General features: G+C 41.3%; 1 protein-coding gene across 2 annotated transcripts; it reads right to left on the reverse strand.

Moving 5' to 3' along the window:
- Positions 1–3,820: 3,820 nt before the first annotated feature.
- On the reverse strand, positions 3,821–13,786 carry LOC121353168 (C-C chemokine receptor type 5-like). Of its 2 annotated transcripts, none has more exons than XM_041466768.1 (3): positions 13,724–13,786; positions 7,489–7,638; positions 3,821–6,849 (listed from the first exon to the last, which is right to left on the reverse strand). In XM_041466768.1, exon 3 carries the CDS (start codon positions 6,836–6,838, stop codon positions 5,768–5,770), a length of 1,071 nt encoding a protein of 356 aa, XP_041322702.1. In that variant the 5' UTR covers positions 6,839–6,849; positions 7,489–7,638; positions 13,724–13,786; the 3' UTR covers positions 3,821–5,767. The 2 variants fall into 2 exon arrangements, with proteins under 2 accessions (XP_041322702.1, XP_041322701.1); XM_041466767.1 differs by lacking the exon at positions 13,724–13,786 and adding an exon at positions 13,418–13,468.
- Positions 13,787–18,473: the final 4,687 nt, after the last annotated feature.

Raw genomic sequence — 18,473 nt, forward strand, 5'->3', positions numbered from 1 at the left:
GGAAGTGAGCTACATTGCCCATCTGTGGGGCTCAAGTTGATGCACTCTGCAAGTGTGTAGCCATGTACACTGTCAAGCCAAGCTGCATTTTTCAATCTCTCCTATCCAATGTTTGATTATATGATTCATCTTTACAGCAATCAGCCCATCACACTGAAGTGTCGGTATCTGAGTGGTACGGCATTCCCAGAGGAGATGCTGTAATTTATGAGATTTACTCTGGTACCAAACTGGCTGCTAGGACACGTACCAAAACCTCACGTACCATTGTGATACACAAATGTCATCAAGTATAATTATGGGTACAGAAACTTGAAAATTCAACCTATAGTTTCCATTCAAGTTATTGCAAACTTGCACCACCTGAAGAAGAAAGGCTGAGGGGAAGAAGGAAGGCTGGGACAGAATGACCAATACCTTTCTTAGGTATACACAGTGTGATAGAGCACAACAGTCTTATTAAAAGTCTATCGCTACAGCAAAGATTAATCTTTTTCATCTGGAGAAAAGGTCAAATTAAGACAAGCGAACGTGAACTAGATGAATCCTGTTACTTGTTCTATTCACCACATCTGTGTCCAGACTAGGTTAATATTAGCATGTATTTTATTTCATCAAGTAACAAGTGTCTTTGTCTTGATGAGGCTGAATAAGGACATCCAGTTCAAACTACTTTATTGCTTAGGCTATTTTTACTCATCAGCCTTCTCTTTCAGGCTCTCAAGTTCTGGTGACTCATCATTTGAGCCACCATCACAATCACACCCAATCTTGACATCTGTGAGATGTATCCTTTTGGGGACAGCAGGGGAAAAGCACAATGTACCACACCCTAAGATTTCTATCATAGAGACCAGTGAAAAAAAACAAAACATTTCACACATAGGTGTAAAATAAGATGGGTTACAAAACCAAATTCTGGAAGACACAAGCATTTCTAGAGCTGATGAACATTTCTCATGTTGTTGTTTATTGTCAATAACATCAAAGGCTGGGGACTTTTTCACCTATTATTCTTAGGCTATTTGTTTCTTCATTGTAAATCTGACACATATGTCATTATACATTGTCTTATTGCCATGGTATAATTTTTGTTTTGGCTTTCTCCAAGTTACTCTTACTGAACTGTTTCCTTAAGCAGCAAGAAAAGAACATTGCTTTCTTCTACTATTTTTATCCAGGTTTCTGGTGTATGCTCTCCCAATTTGTAGATAAAGGTTTGTTATTATACAATAAATTTTAGTTTTGGGCCACAGTTATGCATTTCACAAAATTTAATCTCTCAGAATCTAATTTTTACATAGGCCTTTAATTCACACACTTTGGGGGTTTTTTTCAGGTACATTTATAGTACATAAATTCCAGGTCTAGAGTTTGGTGTTTTGGGGCTATCTCGTCTGTGCATTGGATATGCTCCTCCTGTGTACCTGTAACTCCTGGACCTTTTATCAAGCAGGCTGGGAAAATCACACACCAAATTTCTTCCTGGTGAAAACTAGGTCACACAAAGTGTGAACAGTCTGTTTGATGACAAAGTGTATGCCAGTAAGGAAATAAGGTAGCTTGACAGAGGTAAAAATTCACCAAAGTGTAGTACAGGATAAATAAAAGAACTTAAGAAAAATGAAGGAAAAATCAAACATGCAGGAACCAAAATCTATAACCTGAGAAGTAAGAACAGGAGTACACTATAAATCAAGCTGCAAAGAAAATGAAACTGTTGATAAAGCCAAAGAAGTTTGCTTAGTCATTAATGGAGTTAAATACCTGCCTTATAGACTATGGTTGCCTCTTACTCACAAAACCAACCCCCTTCTTCAAAGGGCATGCAGGGTGAAGAAAGTGTGCACTCCCTTAAATGGAGATCAGAGAATGCAAAGCCAAGGACTTCAGCTTCAGGTTGGTACATATGTGGGAAATGTCAACCTTTTATTGTTCAAAGTGTATAAAAATGATCACCTGGCATTTTGGAGGTGTGCTAGCTTTGCAGATTCATGACCTAGCACCCATCTCTGCCCAGAAGTAAAAGAAAAAAATATCTCAACTGCATGTGTCAATCAGCTTCTTGTGCATCAAGTGAAAGAATCCATGTTCAGGGCAACATCAGTCCCTAGAAACCAGAAAGTACTTTTGAGAGTCAAAGGTTAGATATAGTCTGTAATTGTCCATACCTTACGTTAGTGTCCCTGCAGGGTATGTTCAGATGGCTCTTTTATTTCCATCCATTTGCTTTGCATTCCACTCAAAAAGTCTGGTATCAGGATAGGTTGTGTTGTATAGGTAGCATCCTACTGGCACAACCCTGTAGACAGTTCTGGAGACCTGAGCATCACTTGGAGGTTTTTGCAGTTTTGCATATTGGCCTGTGTTTCTAAAAATGCTTCCCTTCTCTCTCTCAGTGCTGGGGTCCCACCTTCCCAGCATCAGTCATTCCAGACTTCAAACATTCAAACCAACATTACTCTCGCTGTCACCAGATGTACAAAACATATTGGCAGTGACACAAACTTTGACAACCTTATTTTAAATCCTCCTGTTCCATTTTTTTAATAAAGTAAAAAATAGTAAAGTAAAGACACCTCCTAGTAGGCAGGTGTCACCAAAATAGGGGTACAAAGCATATTGCACCCCTTTGTTCTGGCCTTGTTGCTATAGATATTCTAAATGCACCAGAATTTTCCAGTTTGGTTTTTTCCCTCTGTTAGCTTAAATTTTTTATTACTTTGTTAGGGAAATGCTTCTGAGGCCCCAGTGATCACACTAAACACTTCCTAGTGAAGGGCAGTAGACATCAGCAGTTGAAAAGAGCAGCAAAATTAAATTTCAAAATGAGCAGTATCTGCCTTTTGTGGCGTTTAACCTGGTCAGTGTCATGTTATTCTCCTGGCACTTCCTTTGTTTCTAATTAACTGCAACAAGATACCATGTAAATTTGTCCTTTTATTCTTTGTATTTATCCCTCCTGTAATTTTCACTGGAAGGAGAGATGTTTATTTTGGAGCTTCCTAACTGTATGTCTCTCTTATCATGCAGGGGCATGTCACAGTGCAAAGCTGCAATGAAGAATCAAGGATTGTCTTGCTTGGGCACATAACAATAGCATAATGTTTAAGTTTAGCTTATTTGTGCTCCTACAGCACAAAACAGGAGATTGAAATCAGATTTAAAAAAAAAAAAAGTGGGGGGGAGTGGTTATAGAATTTTGTTTATCCTGTACTGAATAAGAAGATAAGATAGAAGATAAGAAGAGTGTGAAGGGGAGAGAAGGAGGTGTGGATCATAGGCTAAAAAAAAAGGAATGGGCACAGTGAAGCAGGGAGAATGGCAGATGAAGCAGAAGCGTATTTTCATATTGAACTTTGAGGGCTTAATTTCCTTACACATAAAACTTGGGACAACAGGCACACTGCTTGTCTGGGATCACTCTGTATGGTGCAAAGTGTTCTAAAATTTTCTGCAGAGAGTCTATGGAGAATCCTGGTTTTATCCCAATATTAATATAGTGACATCTTTTATTGCCCTCTTTTATTGCCACTATTTCCCTATTTATAATACACACAACCCTATTTCTCCAAATCTCACTAATTTAAAATCTGTGGCCCCAGACTTTTTCCAAAGCTATTGTAGGTCACTCTTCTCAAGTTTGCTGATGGATAAAAGCTGGGCCACCTGCAGAAGCTTCTGGACTGGGCAGACAGTTCTGTGTTTGCTTGGTTTGCAGTGTGGTATTGCAAGTGCCCATTTGTCTTTTTCTCATCTCCACTCTGAGAGCAGAGCCAATGCCCTTTTGCTTACGGAAGAAAACATGGACTACAAGGTATACAGAGATTTCCAGACACTGATTTTATTAATTTCACTGCATTAACATGAAAACAGGAAGAAATTTCATTCCAACAAGAGAAGGACTTACAGTTAAACACAGCAATAGAAATATCACCGTTACAGCAGGATTTGTATTGCACTGACCTAATTTATGCTTGAAAATTACAAAGGTGCTTTCACATTGTTTCAGTAAAGAAAGTAGAAAAGAAAGGAAAATGTTTACTTTTAATCTAGGAAGTTTACTGTAAGGACAGGTTTTGGTCTTTTGTGTAGTCTATCTGTGGCTATTAACCTCAAAAGGTTACATTACAATAGCTGATGTTATAAGAGCTAACAAACAAAAGCAGTGCCCAGGCATTTTGAGGCAAGAGGAAGAAGAGTTTTTGCACCACCTAGATGGAGGCATCTGATACCCAAATTAAGAGACTGACATTTTCATGTTCCTTCCACAGCTGGACAGTTAATCTTCCCTTGAGACTAAATCCCATGACTGCTTCTGGCTCAGGCACTTCTTATTCTCTACTGACCACTGAGGGGCCTTGAAGAGATTTGCTGCTAATTCAAGCATCTACATCACATGCCTGACCTTAAGTAGCATGGAATTCCCTCTGGTGTCCATGCTGGAGGTCAGTTGAACCTGCCCCTCCAGATTTCCACGAGCAAGTCCTTGCACGCATGAGCTGTGCCCTTCCAAGGAAATGGGGGGGAAAACCAGAAGGACAGCTCACTTGCATAAGGAGTGCTCACCTGCACTTCTTTACAGTTTGAAGTAGGAAATTGTCTGCTATGTTCCTCCTTCCTCTTCTTTGCTAACCCCATGTCCCTAGAATTCCTTTCTTTTACAGGGAAACTCTCAATAATGGAATAAATATATGGTCATTGCACACCAGTAGGCCAATTGTCTCGAGTCTTCAATCAGCATGCAGTTCTCATTGAGGCACCAGTTGACTAGAGGCACTCTTCTCCTGGGAAGGCAGAAAGGTATGCCTTGTCTGGAATTGGCTGATTTTGCAGTTCCAAGGCCACTGTCTTCCTAGAAGTGCATCCAAAACGTCAGAGTTGCTGTGTGTGTGAAGAGCATGTTTTTCCCATGCAGGAACCTACCCTGACACACCAGTGGCATGTGTTGCTGTGCCAACTCTTCTTCTGCACATGATTTACCTGTCCAGAACTAGGGAGGCCTGCTCTCAGTACTGTGCTCACATCCTTCAGAGGGTCCTGATATTTTTCTCATACAGAAACTTGCATAGCACATACCAAGGTAATTTTCATTCAGGTCTTGCAGATCTTTGCTGAAGGGCCTTTATTGGTTTTTTATTTTCTTGCAGGGATATGACTTGTCAGTTAGGAGTGCATCATTGTCTTGTGCAGTCAGTAAACTTGGTGTGTGCAGTTGCTTGAAGAATTGCACCCACAAAATCACAATGTTGCTGATTAAAAGCACCCTTTGGAAAAAGTCAGCAACTGAATGGTGATATGGCAGGCATAAAATTAAAAAGCAAAAATCAAAATGCTATAACTTAAAGCTGTTAAAGAATTATGTTTAAAAATGACTGCACTATTAGCAAAACAGAAAAAAATTGTGGGTTAAATGGTCCCAGTAAGATCTTGTGGTCTTATTACTGCTTAGAATTTTCAATATTGTACTCCTCTCTCAGTAAACCTCAGTGGATAGATTTTTGTAAAAAAAGCACGATCATATTTGTCTGGGCCCTGTTTAAATCCTGATGTGACCCAGATATGCAGCGAATGTTTCCTCGAGAGCTCATTGATTCTCTTAGTTTAGCAATGGAAAATGCTGTAATCCCAGGGAACAGCTGACCACAAGAATAGGGGGTCATACAGTTTTCAGTAGTGATTGACATAAAGATCTTAAATAATGTCAGGCACTCCTTAAGGCAAAGCAAGTGATGCAAAATTTGCTAACTAATGTTCTGATGTATTTTTACAACCCTGTAGAGATGTCGTGCTCCGCAGTGGATTGTGTGAATGTGGAACTAACTCTTTCCAATTTTTCACGATAAAGACTTGGACATTTTTTGCAAAGGTGAGGAGCGACATGCTTTCGGAAAAAGGTATAAAGATATGCCCTAAATTTTTCTCCAACAAATACATAAATCACGGGATTGATGCAACAATGGATCATTGAGATTGTTTCTGTCACTTGAATTGCTTTCTCCAGTTGACCTTTAAGTTCACAATTTGGGACGAAAAGTGAATTTTGAAATGTATGCAAAAAAGAAGAAATATGGAATGGTGTCCAGAAGATGAAGTAAAAAATCATGATTACAAAAATAAGTCTGACTGCCTTCTGTTTTTTCTCATTCTTAGATCTCAATAATGTTTTTAGAATTTGTGAGTAACTGAAAATCATAATGAGCATTGGAACAATAAGTCCCAGAATGTTCATCTTTAAAATAAAAGAGTACTTCCAATTTATTGTGGAATCACTTGGATAATGAGCACTGCAAGTATAGCCTAAACTTTCCTTCTGAGTTTTTTGAAATACTACCCCAGGAACAGAAGCCAAAACAGCAACAGCCCAAGTGGCAACGCTGGCGAGCACACCATAGGTAACTGTCCTGGCTTTCAGAGCAAACACCGCGTGCACTATGGCCAGGTACCTGTCCAGGGTCAGCAGGATTATGAAGAAGATGCCACTGTAGAAGCCAAGGAGGTAGACACCTGACAGAATGCGACACAGCGCCTCCCCAAAAATCCAGTCGTGAACTGCATAATAAGCCCAAAAAGGGAGAGAAAATACAAAGAGCAGATCAGAAATCGCCAAGTTGAGCAGGTAGATGTCAGTCATACTCTTCAGCCTCTTGTATTTTACCAGGATAAGGACAACAAGCATGTTGCCTGTCAGGCCAAATATCACCACTAAAGAATAAAGAGGTGGCAAAAATTTCGCTGCAAAGTGCTTTTCCTCAGTTCCCATGCATGGTGTCGAATCGCCATAGTCAAATTCTGTTGTCAGTGGCCAGTTGGTGTAGTCTATGGTTTCATTCCCCATAGTGTATTGGTCTGGAAAGGAATAAAAGACCATTAAACTAGAATCTCCAAGCTTAGCAGTGAAGGGAATGAAACATGCTGCTGCTCTCATTAGAAATGAGTTTTGCTGATGAGCACACAAACATTATGATGTGAAGGTGTGAAAGAGAATGAAATTTGCAGAGCTCCCAGGAAACCCATTCTATACATCTGAGGAGTCACACTGCTTCATGTTGGAAGTGTGAATTACCCACAAGTACATTGTCATGTGCATTTCTCCTCCTCAGTAGAGCCTGTCAGTTGTCTGACCCAGGGGGAGAGGATGGATGAATTTAATGAGTTGTGGGTAGTTTGGGTAGCTCTTGTGCTCATCCAGTGGCTTTCCAGAGGAGTGTAGAAAGCAGGAAGGCATCCTCAGCGGAGCACTGTGCCTGGAATGCAGAGCATAGTCTTGCTTCTCCTAGGGATCTGACCACTTGCTCATCGTGCTGGTCCATCCTGTAGCCCTTACCCACAGAGGACCAGGCATTGGTCAAATGTAAATGGTGCCTGCAAAGGCACTGTGAAATGGGTGAAAAACAGCTGACTTCAAGCACTTCTTCAGGTTTCTTCAAGTGACATTCTGGGAGCCTTAATGCCTATGGGAATTAGGACAGTACTAAACACACCCACCTGTGCTATTGTGGCTGTTGAAGAGTGGAAAGTCGGCAGTGTTGGTCTGGGTTAAAATGGCAAACGCTGGGTCTTTTACGGAGCCTGTGGCGGGGTAGGCAGTGGAAGTGCTGGTTTCAGATACCTCTGGAATGAAATTGGTGCATGGTCCTGTAGAGAGAACAGAAAGACAAAGACCTTAACAAATGATGCAAAAGAGTTGCTATTGGAGTAGCCTCTGATACCTGTTTCTGTTGTAGCATCGTCCTGTTAGCTGAAAGGCCTCTCCACTGCTGTTTGGGGATGTATGGAGTTTTGATTCCGTGTTTCAGTAGCTGTTTACAGCCCTTATTCAGGAGCTGCAAAATTCAGATTGGTAGAGAAGGAGCACAAAGGCAAAAGGCTGTAGCTAAGAGTGTGCACTACAGTTCTTCATGTGACATTCTTCTTCACCCTTTGTCAGTCAGTGTTTTCAGTAAGGCAACAATGAGGAAGTACAAGGGTTGTGCAAACTCTCTGTCCCTTCTGTTTGGTTTAGGGATGGTTGGAGGACTGGACTATCCCTGCAAGAACGGGTCTGGGTGTCAGCCCCTCCAGCTGCCAAAGCCTCCCCTTTTCCCAAGCCCCTGGTAGGACTGTGAGCCAGATGCAGAAGCATACATTTGTTTAACTTGATCTCTGAAAAGCTCGGGACAACTGTCTTCTCACAGACACCCAGAGAACACAGAAGAATTCCTGCGTGTCCCGTGAGAAGCTGGACAGAGAATTTTGTGAAGTGTCAGAGGGACCAAAAGTGCTCCCTGGTCATTTAGTGAGGAAATGCAATCGATGCCTTTGGTAGTCACACAAAGAGAGCTACTTGCTGTCTGTTTAAAGGGCTGCTCTGTCTCCCTGTGCCATCATGACTGCTGTTATCAGACACTTCATAACAGATAGGTGGCTGCCCATGGCATGGTGTTGGTTTTGAAATCAGCCTGTTCCTGGAAATGTCATGCCTGTTCTTAGACAAAGGCAACAGTGTCCCGATGCAGAAGAGTTCAGGCAGTGTGTCTGGCCCAGCTTGCTGTGTGATCCCTGAACACTCATGTCATGCACCAGTGTTCTCTCCTTTCCTGAATGCACTTTTCTCAGTGGTGTGCTCTGCCCTGTGTCATTGCAGGCATCTTTTGTAGAGACCACAGTCGCAAAACCAGCACCCTTTCATTGTGTCTGCGCTTGAGCTCTGCAAGTCTAAATGTCACTGAAGGAACACAGCCCATGTCTGGATTGACTGACAGACAGGCCCCTGCTCTGCTTTTTAGTAGATAGTCAATTTAATTACATGTTGGGCCATTCTGAGCTGCAGCAGGTGAAATTTTTGAAGTGTCAATCTCTTGTCAGCCTATTCAGCTGTTTAAGAGAAGGCTGATTTCCTGATATGTAATTACAGGGCATTCAGGATCCAGAAGACATAGTTTTGATTTGGATTTTTATCTTGGTGGATATATGTATAATACAAATAACCTTCTTGAATAGATTTTGTTGGTTACACAGAAGTAAAATGATTTTTTGTGTGCGTATATGCACAAGTAAATATGCATATACATACATTGATATATAGAATCATAGTACTGTAGAATTGTAGAATCATTTCTATCAGAAAAGACCTCTAAAATTGAATCCAGCCATTAACTTAACACTGTCAAGTCCAGCACTGAATCATGTCCCTAAGCATCACATCTACACAGCTTTTAAATAACTCCAGGAATGGTGACTCAACCACTTCCCTAGGCAGCCTGTTCCAGAGCTTGATATACCTTTCTGTGAAGAATTTTTTCCTAATATTTGATCTAAACCTGCCTTGGTGCACTTAGCCTTGTAGAATCTTTGTATAAAAAGAAAGTAACTTTTATTTTCTTCAAAGTTTGGAACTTATTTTGAGTTGTAACACCAGCAGAAAATAATTGTGGGAGCAACAAAACTGAAGTTAACTGACTCCCTACAGAGCTGTCTCCTTTGCTGACCAAGCCCTGTGTCCTGTGAAGGGCTGACCCCAACCAGCAGCTAAGGCCTCATCTGGTCAACCCACTCACTTCCACACAGCAGGATCAGGGAGAGAATCAGAAGAGCTGAAGAAAGAAAAACTTGCAGGTTGAGAAAAAGACAGCTGAAAAAGAGAATGAAACTGGAAAAACCCACAAGATGTAATGCAAGGATGAATGTTTGCCATGTTCAACAAGCAGGCAGATGCAGTCCTTGAGCAATGCCTACTCTGGAAAAACTTCCCTCTGCCCCTAGTTTTATTCCTGAGTGTGATGTTATATGGCACAGAATATCCTTTTGGTCAGTTTGGGTCATCTGTCTCAGCTGTGTTCACAAACCTAAAAGACATCACCATAAGGGCTGCTGGCAAGAAAAGTAAGTCCATCCCAGTCAGACCAAGTTCACCTTCCCACCACCACAATTTAGCTTCTGCCCCATACAATTGACACTGACCCTGCCTAGAAAGACAACATGTACTGTGGTTTTTTGTTTACTGGCTCTGACCTGGTGGGAAATCTCCTAGTATTTGTATGGTCCTCCTTTTCAAAACAAGCACAAAATATTAAAAATATTTTCTGAGATGCTTTTTAAAAAAATGTTTCTTCTTTGCACACAGGCAGTGTTAACCACAAAGAACTCTAGAAAACTGCCCTGGATAAAAAACTCTATTGGAAATTACTAGTTGCACTTGATTTTAATTTTTTTCATTTATCTCTAACCATATTTCCCATTTTCATTTTTGTGCAGAAAGAAGCATCTTCTGCAAAAGTTGTAGCCCTTGACATGATGTCTGTTTTTGGCTCTTAAATTATCTAGGTGTGAACCTTCAGAAATAAGTGTGTTACAGCAAAGAGATCTCCAGGTTTATTTCTGCTCTTATGTTTAAACATAATTGGAACAATGCTGATTAGAGAACTTGTATTTAATTATTTGGTTTATTTCCTTTTTTTTTTTCTGTCCAAAATTACACATGAATATTCAGAAAGTCTTAATTATTTTCATTTTCTGTACTGCATGTGGCCATCAGTGCTCACTGTCCTGACCACAGTCCCACTGTTTCTGCACAGGGTAGTTTTGGTTGCTGACAGAAATTCTGAATGATGTTTGCAAAAGCAGACAACATGCCAAGGCTAAGGTAGACATATAAGAGGAGAACTTACTAATTTATCCTGTGTTTAACCATGTAAGAGTGTCTAAATGCATGAACAGTCCAATAAGAGGCTACTGTTGTTTTCCCTTGGACGACTGGTTATGTTCTGAGTTGCCAAAGAAGCTGGATACAGAGAGGTTTGGCCAAGCAATGGGCCAAATACCAGCACCCTGGAAAAAAAAATTCTTGCAAAGAACATTGAGTTACATCTTAAATTGGATAAAATTTGGTTTGCTGAAGACTTGTAACTTTGTGAGCCCAAATAAAGGTAATTTCATTTCTCTAAGTTTTAACAAAGCTGCACTTATGACAACGTCAGAGATTCTTGCAATGAAGCTGTAGCCCTGAAACATGTCTTTCCAGATTTCTGTATTTTGGCTGCTTTGAGAGAAGCCTCACTAGCTCTTGAGCATTAGCTGCTATCTACAGTGCCACTTTAAGCTAGAAGATGTCTAGGTGCTGGTAGGACTATCAGACATGATATTGTCATGTCATTCAAGCAAAGCAGCTCCTGAGTTGCTACAGTGACTTATTTAGGGATGACATTTGTCACAGCCCAGTGAGTCTGTTGTGCTCTAGAGGGGATTTGGACAAAGTTTCCCCTCAGAAACAAGAACTTGTAATAACTACAAGTTACAAGAGCATCTGTGCATGAATGGAGTTGCTTATTTCAAAACTGAATGATCTCCCCAAAGTTCCCTTCACCTTTTTTTCAATTTAAGACAAGATTTCACTTTTAAAATGTATGAGTGTGTAACACAGTGCTACTGCCCTCGCCCTCACTCTCTTCCTCTGTGTGCCAGCATTTGGCACACAGAAAAATAATTGCTTAATGCCTTGTAGTCAGCTTAAAAGTATGTGTCAGCAGCATCTAGGGCACTTTATGAAGAGAGAGAAGTGCAACATTGCACTGAGTAATACTGAAACTTAAAAAATAATACCACATACTCTGATGGCAGGCTCTGCAAGAGAGGTACCCAATGTTTCCTGCTAACAGCTCTACCTCTTTAACTTTCTAGGGGGAGCAAAACTGCAGAGACAGACTGCACAGACACCTGCACTTGCTTGGAGAGCAAGCATAAAAGTAAGAACTTTTCCTGAGTTACCAGGAAAGATGAAGGAAAATATGGCAGTGTAAACTAAATACTCTGTGTAAGACTCTGAACTGATAGTTTCCCTCAAACACAACTTTTCATGTGGTAGTGACCACAGGATTTCTTTCTAGGATTTGACTGGGCAAAAAGACCCTTCCAAAATTAAACCTTGCCTGGGAAACCGCTTCCTCTTTTCTAACAGATGAGCATTAGAAGCATTCAGAATTACTTGCCTCCTAAGTGATGGGGTTTTTTCAACCCTGCAAAACTTTGAAAGTAAAATATATCCTGGGCTGAAAAGAGCAGGCTTAATTTTCTGTGAGCCCTCAGGATCTGATTATGTTCCCCATCAAAACCAGAGAGGCAGTCTGGCAAAAATTCTGAGCTTTTCTGCAGTTAAATAGAGTCAGTCTACGGGCCTCAAGACAAAATAATTAGGATGTGTTCTTACCTAAACAAATGTACAGTAAAGGAATATCATAAGCACTGGAAATTAGCATTCTGAGAAAGAGAAATTTGGGACGTGTTAAGTATCTTCCTCCAAATCATGAGTGTATGTATACATGGGCTCTTCTCTTGTGTAAGCTAACTTCTGGGCTCGTATGTCCATTAGGGGTTTTTTTTGCTGTGGTTTGGTTTGGGTTTCTTTTTTTCAGTATCTGATAAAACATTGAATTCAGAGTAGTTCAAGCAGCAGCTGTAGTCCCAACCATTCTGAGGATGAACTCAAGTACAAAATGGAAGGGTAACAGCTTGGAGTGGAGGTTGCCAGCATATGCCATAGGATCATGTGATGCCTTGTTATTGCTCCAAGGGTCTCTACACTGAGAGGTTCAAGTCCCCTGCTCTGTTGCTGTCAGCTGTTCCAGACAAATGACAGTGAAATTCTCCCAAGAACGTAAAAAAGAATGAAAAATTATTTGTAGGCTATTGTAACCTTTTTGCTAATATAAAAGTAGCAAATCTCATTTATACAAGCAGAGGAGCTCACCTTTTCTTGTGTGTGAGTAGAAAAATTCTTGTGTAATACTGATGATTTTTATTCATGTAAAACCTCTTTAACAAAAATTGCAATCTGAGTATAAAACCAATACCTCATTGAGATGTAGCTGAGGTATGGAGTAAAGACTTTGTAATGTAGTGACTCTGAGACATCACATTAAAAATAGCACCCAGTCACAATATCCCCTTAAAACATGATAATGAAATAACACTTCTAACAGATTAAATGTTTGCATAATACAGAGAAACCATGTGATAGGATAAGGATGGAGAACACCTGCCAACTGCGTCTGACAGAGCAAGATGACTTACATATGGAGCATTTGGGTTAAGCATGAAGGATTTAAAGTCTGATCAATTTTTATCATTAGCAGAATGCCACTTCAAGCTATCAGTCTCCTGGAACTCCTTCAAAACCAAGACCCAATAAGTTTCTGGTACAAAAACAGATTATAATTTTCTACACCAGTTGTCCAGTTGAATTCTCTGCTTTCACATTTAGCCTTATCCCAAGCTCTAAGCTAGTTACAAGACCCAATTGTTCCCAAAGATATTATCTCTGCTTCAATGTCAGCTCTACTGCCACTGTCATTAGGTACAGTGACTCCCTACTTAGTGAATTTCTCTTAAATATACGCACAAATTTAGATGTAAAGATAAGGAAAAAAAATCAGCTACTCACTGTTTCATCAAGCTGGTCTAACTGTGGGTTCTTCTTTGTGAACGAACACTTATCTGAAAATAGGAAACAGTACTTCCTGTGACATATTGCAAAAGGGGGGTAAGTTTCTTCTCCTCTGAAAAAGCTCGGTTTCCTGGATGAGATCAGAACTGGTGGATGAAGACTTTATGGGTGCCAGCTTGTTCTGTTCCAGCTGGAACTACTCCATCTCTACAGGCTTAAGACTGGTTGGTTCAATAAAATTCCATTCTCAGGTCAATAAGTATTTCTACCTGCTCTGGAAACTTCTAATCTCAATTTACTCACTTCCAGTCTGTATCCATTCATCTTGTCCTGTCACCCCATGCCCTTGTAAAAGGTTCCTCTGCTTTCTTGGAGGCTCTCTTCAGGCACTGGAAGGCTGCAATTAAATCACCCTGAAGTCTTCTCTTTTTCAGGCTGAACAAACCAAATTTCCTCAGACTTTTCTCATAGGAAAAGTCCTCCATCCCTCTAGTTGTCTTGGTGGCCTCCCCTGGACTTGCTCTAACAGTTTGATACCCTTTCTGTGCTGGGGATCCCAGAGCTGGATGCAGCACTGCAGGTGGGGTCTCACCAGAGCAGAGCAAGTGGCGGAATCCCTTCCCTTGCATACTGGCCACATTGCTCTGGATGCAGCCCAGGATGTGTTTGGCTTTCTGGGCAGGAAGTGCACATCACTGGGTCATGTCCAGCCTCTCATCCATGAGCATCTCCAAGTTCTTCTCCCCAGGGCTGTTCCCTATCAGTTCATACCCAAAGGCTGTGCTGATACCTGGGGCTGCCCTAACCCAAGTGCAGCACCTTGCACTTGGGTTTGTTAAACCTCACAGGGTTCCCATGGGCCCACTTCTCAAGCTTTTCCAGCACCCCCCGCCCCCCACCCCGCAGATTGCATACCATCTTTCAGGTGTGTCAACAGCCTCACTCATCTTGGTGTCATCTGCAGATTTGCTGAGGGTCCACTGAATTCCTTTGATAATAAAGATATTAAATAGTGCTTGGTCCCAGTACAGACCTCGGGGGGACACCACTTGTCACTGATGTCCATTGGGACTCCGAGCCATTGACAACTTCCCTCCAGACAGGATGGTCCAGCCACTTGCTAATCTATCTAACAATTCACCCATTGAATCCATCTCTCTCCAACTTAGAGAGAAGGATGTTTTGGGGGCTGCTTAGAAGTCCAGATAAACAACATCCATAGCTCTTCCCTTGCCCACTCTTGCAGTCACTCCATCACAGGAGGTCACTGGGTTGGTCAGGCAGGACTTGCCCCTGGTGAAGCAGTGCTGGCTGTCCTGAATCACCTCTGTGCCCTCCATGTGCCCTAGCACAGCTCCCAGAAGGATCTGTTCCATGTTCTTCCCAGGCACAGGGTGAGATTGACAGGTCAGCAGTTCCCAGCATCATCCTTTCTACTCTTTTTAAAGATAAGTACAATGGCTCCCTTTTTCCAGTCACCTGGGACTCCACCTGACCACCATGACTTTCCAAGTATTGTGGACAGGGACTTGGTAACTACTGTCAACCAATTCCCTCAGGACTCTGGGATGCATCTGACTGGGTCCCATAGGTCATTATAAAACAGAGCTGATGAATAATATGACCACTTCTCTGTTCCTTATGGAGTCGTTTTCAATTTTATAGCAAGGCCACATATTTCAAATTTGAACTCTTGGCAGCAGCTCTTGACCATTCTGTCTAAGAATGCAGGGTGTTTTCCTACAGTATTCCTGAAAATCTGTAAGACTGGCTTGTGCTACAATTATAGCTGGATTTTTTCATTTCCTAAAAATTTTATTTCAATTAACCCAGGGATATATAATGTGATCACACATGTTACAGGGAGTATAAAGCTATTTCAGAAAGAGCGCCTAAGCAAAGCTATAGGAAGAGGGATGTGATGGCTGGAATCACATAAGGGAAGGGGCTGTGTAGATTTTTCTGTAAGTACAGACAGCAAACCATTGAAAACTTTCAAGCCTGAGCAGAAAGTGCCTTCCCTACAGTGACACAGTGGATAACAGGGGGACCCAAGACACATTCTAGATCATCTCCCTCTGAGTTGCCGTCTGAATTTGAAATTCTTTTTTACCGCTGAGGATGTCTCTTCCTACTCAATGTACAGGTTGCTAGATCAGAAGTCTTGTTAGCATGTTTAATCTTTTGTGAACTACTATGCCTGGTAAAGAAATGAATTGGCTTTCAGGATCCAAAATCCTGCCTAAAGGACTTCCTTTTCACTTCCTTATGAAAAGGAAGGGTGCCGCCTGGAGAAAAGGCTTATCTCAGCTCTTAAGGGAGAAACTCCTTTGGAATCCACCATCCAGAGTCTTTGCGTGGGTGTAATCTTCTGGGAATAGCAGACTTCTTCTCTCCCTGTCTTGTGAAACTGGGGCTGCCTTCTGCCTTGCTCAGGATCTTTCTGGAGTCACCAAACTCCAAACAGTTCTAGGAAAGATCACAGGAGAAGTATTCCTTGGAAGACCTCTGTTCTATTTTCATAACCTGGGAGGTAAACAGCAGTTTTGAGTTTGGCATAATGGGTTTGGTGGATCCTTGTGGTGGTGAATGAATACTCCAGTGTATTCTAACTTGAGGACAAAAGCATGGTTTTGCACATATTGTTTGGAAAGAATTTTAGTTCTTTGTGCGTCCAATCTGGGTGCTTAGACTGAAGACAAGTGGACAAGTGTTTTCAGGCTGCCTGAGCCCCAGTTGCTCCAACCTTTGAAAATCAGGAATGGTCTCTTTCCAAAATGGTAATGCAAATAATCTGAAGCTTCAAAAGGTTTGAGCAAGATTAAAATACAGAAGAAAAAAAAGATGTATTCAAAGGAAAGGCAACACTTCATATCAGGCACTTAATTTTAAGCACCTGTGACTACATTTTGAACTGTAGCCAAATTACTATCATCTTATAGAGGACAGAGCCTGTTATAAATGACAGAACCCCCTGTCTTTTTCAGCCACGTTGTGACTCTGAAGAAATTCAGGGGAAAGAAATTGTATTTATTGGTCTAGAAAGCATGGTCAGTGAGAAGTGATTGTGAAAGGACTACAGGATGTCTCAGACTTATTTTCTATGATTTTACTCATAGTATCTTTCCTGTATGGGTTTAATGGGCTTTATAAACTTTAACTAATTCATATAACTTCCTAGGAGATAGAAGCAGAGGAATCAGTGGGAGAAAAGTCTCCCAAAGTCAGAGACATTGCCAGGAGATGATTGCCATTTAAAATTAAGTTCTCCATCTCCATAAAAAATTAGAATGAACAGTAAAAAAAGAGTACATAAACTTTGGCATGCTAATCCATTGAATTCTAGAAATAGGGAAGTACTCTTTACCAAAGGGAAGAATCAAAAAAGCATGAAGAACTTCTGCAACAAAACTCTCTAACTTCATCTGGAGCTTTCTACAAGCTGTCACAAAAGTACCACTGAGAGAACTAAAGCAGGGGAATCAAACCATGATGTGCTTATATTACTCCATCAGTTGCTGAATGTAGGAGAAAACGACCTTTTTGTGACAATAATGCCCTGTTATGTGCCTACTGCAGTCAGGCTGTGGGGATACACTTAAAGGCACTGAAATAATTTTCCTTTTTTCTTGAAGAAGTATCTTTTCCTGTGGAGGGAAGGGGATGCCGTAGACAAGTCACTAAAGGCAAAAATATTGGTAATATTACCAACCAGCTTACCTAAATAGAAATGACTGGTCTTCAGCTATATGCCAGTAAAACTATAGCAAAGACGAGACCTTGCAGTTCATCTCATTTTCTAGGCTTTCCATGGAAGGAAAAATGCTGACTTCAGTCCCTGTTTCGAACCTGTTCAAGAATTTCAGGCCAAGCAGAACAGCATGAGGGAAGGTACATACTGAGGGAGTTGCTTTCCTGTTGCGCCAGTGTGCTTCAGCCATTTTTTATGATGAAATTGAATGAAGCAGATCTTTTGTGCTAAAAGAGGAATTCAATAAACATCTTAATGAGACCTGTTCTGCAGACTCCTCTCGAGCACCCTCACCCACAGCAGCTGCCATCAGACATTTTGCTGACTGTCTTCAAGTTTACAGGGACATGCATGTGGCAACTTCGTTTGGGCACAAGGAGGAGCACAAAGCAGACTTTTGCAAGGTCTGTTAGTAGGGAATTCTTTCCCATCTCCTTCAAACTGGAAGGTGTAGGCTGCAGGAATCATCTCTCCCATCCTTACTTGGTCGTTGGCTAGCTAATCGAAGGGTTCCCTTCTAGTCAAAGGACAGAGGCAGGTATTTGGAGAGGGTGGCAAACTGTTTTAAGTTACTCCACCTTAGACTGGAATTAGTCACCTTATGTAGGGAGCGCTCTTTAATGATATAAACAGCCTTAGGCAACAAGTTCAGCGTAGACAGCCAACCTGTGCATTCATAAAGCTTTCAGGTAACTCGAATGAAGACTTCAGGGCTTTTGGTGATGAGAAACCATTCACTTTGGAAAAAACATCAAGTAAAATACTTTTGGTTTGCTGTTCTTTGGGGCCGAGGTGATTTTTTAGCAGGTAAGCCTGATAATGCTGTCTACTTCCATTGCTGAAAAGGAATAGATCTAAGGTAGATCTAAAACCCAGGTGGTGATGCACCCAGAAGCTGGAACAGATTTGTTATGGCACTGTGAAGACTGTTCTCTGCTCATGCCCATGAAAACTGCATATGCTACCTATCAGCCTGTAGTAGTTTTTTTTTTTTTTTTAATATTTGAAATCAGGCAGTCTCTCCTGAGGTATAACCTAACATTTTCTCTGCCTGAGAAAGAAGCTTAAAAAAATTAGGGCCAAAGGCTCTGGACATGAGCCACAACGTGGAGAAGCTGTGTCAGAACACTGTGACAAGTGAAAAGTTTGTCAGCTAGCTTGAGAATCAGTGTGAAGGAGGAGAACAGGTTCAGTCTCTAGGGGGAGAGATGGACTGACCAGCTGACACTGCAGTGCACTGGGATGGATGAGAAAGGACACCTGGTTATCTTCTTCAGGCCAAGAGAAGGAAAGGAGCTGCTG

The sequence above is a fragment of the Pyrgilauda ruficollis genome, unplaced genomic scaffold (genome assembly GCF_017590135.1).
Source record: "Pyrgilauda ruficollis isolate IOZ18807 unplaced genomic scaffold, ASM1759013v1 scaffold2, whole genome shotgun sequence".
Taxonomy (NCBI): Eukaryota; Metazoa; Chordata; class Aves; order Passeriformes; family Passeridae; genus Pyrgilauda; species Pyrgilauda ruficollis.

Coding starts and splice junctions, on each gene's coding strand:
- LOC121353168 (XM_041466768.1), bottom strand. CDS start 6,838: ATGGGGAATGAAACCATAGACTACACCAACTGGCCACTGACAACAGAA.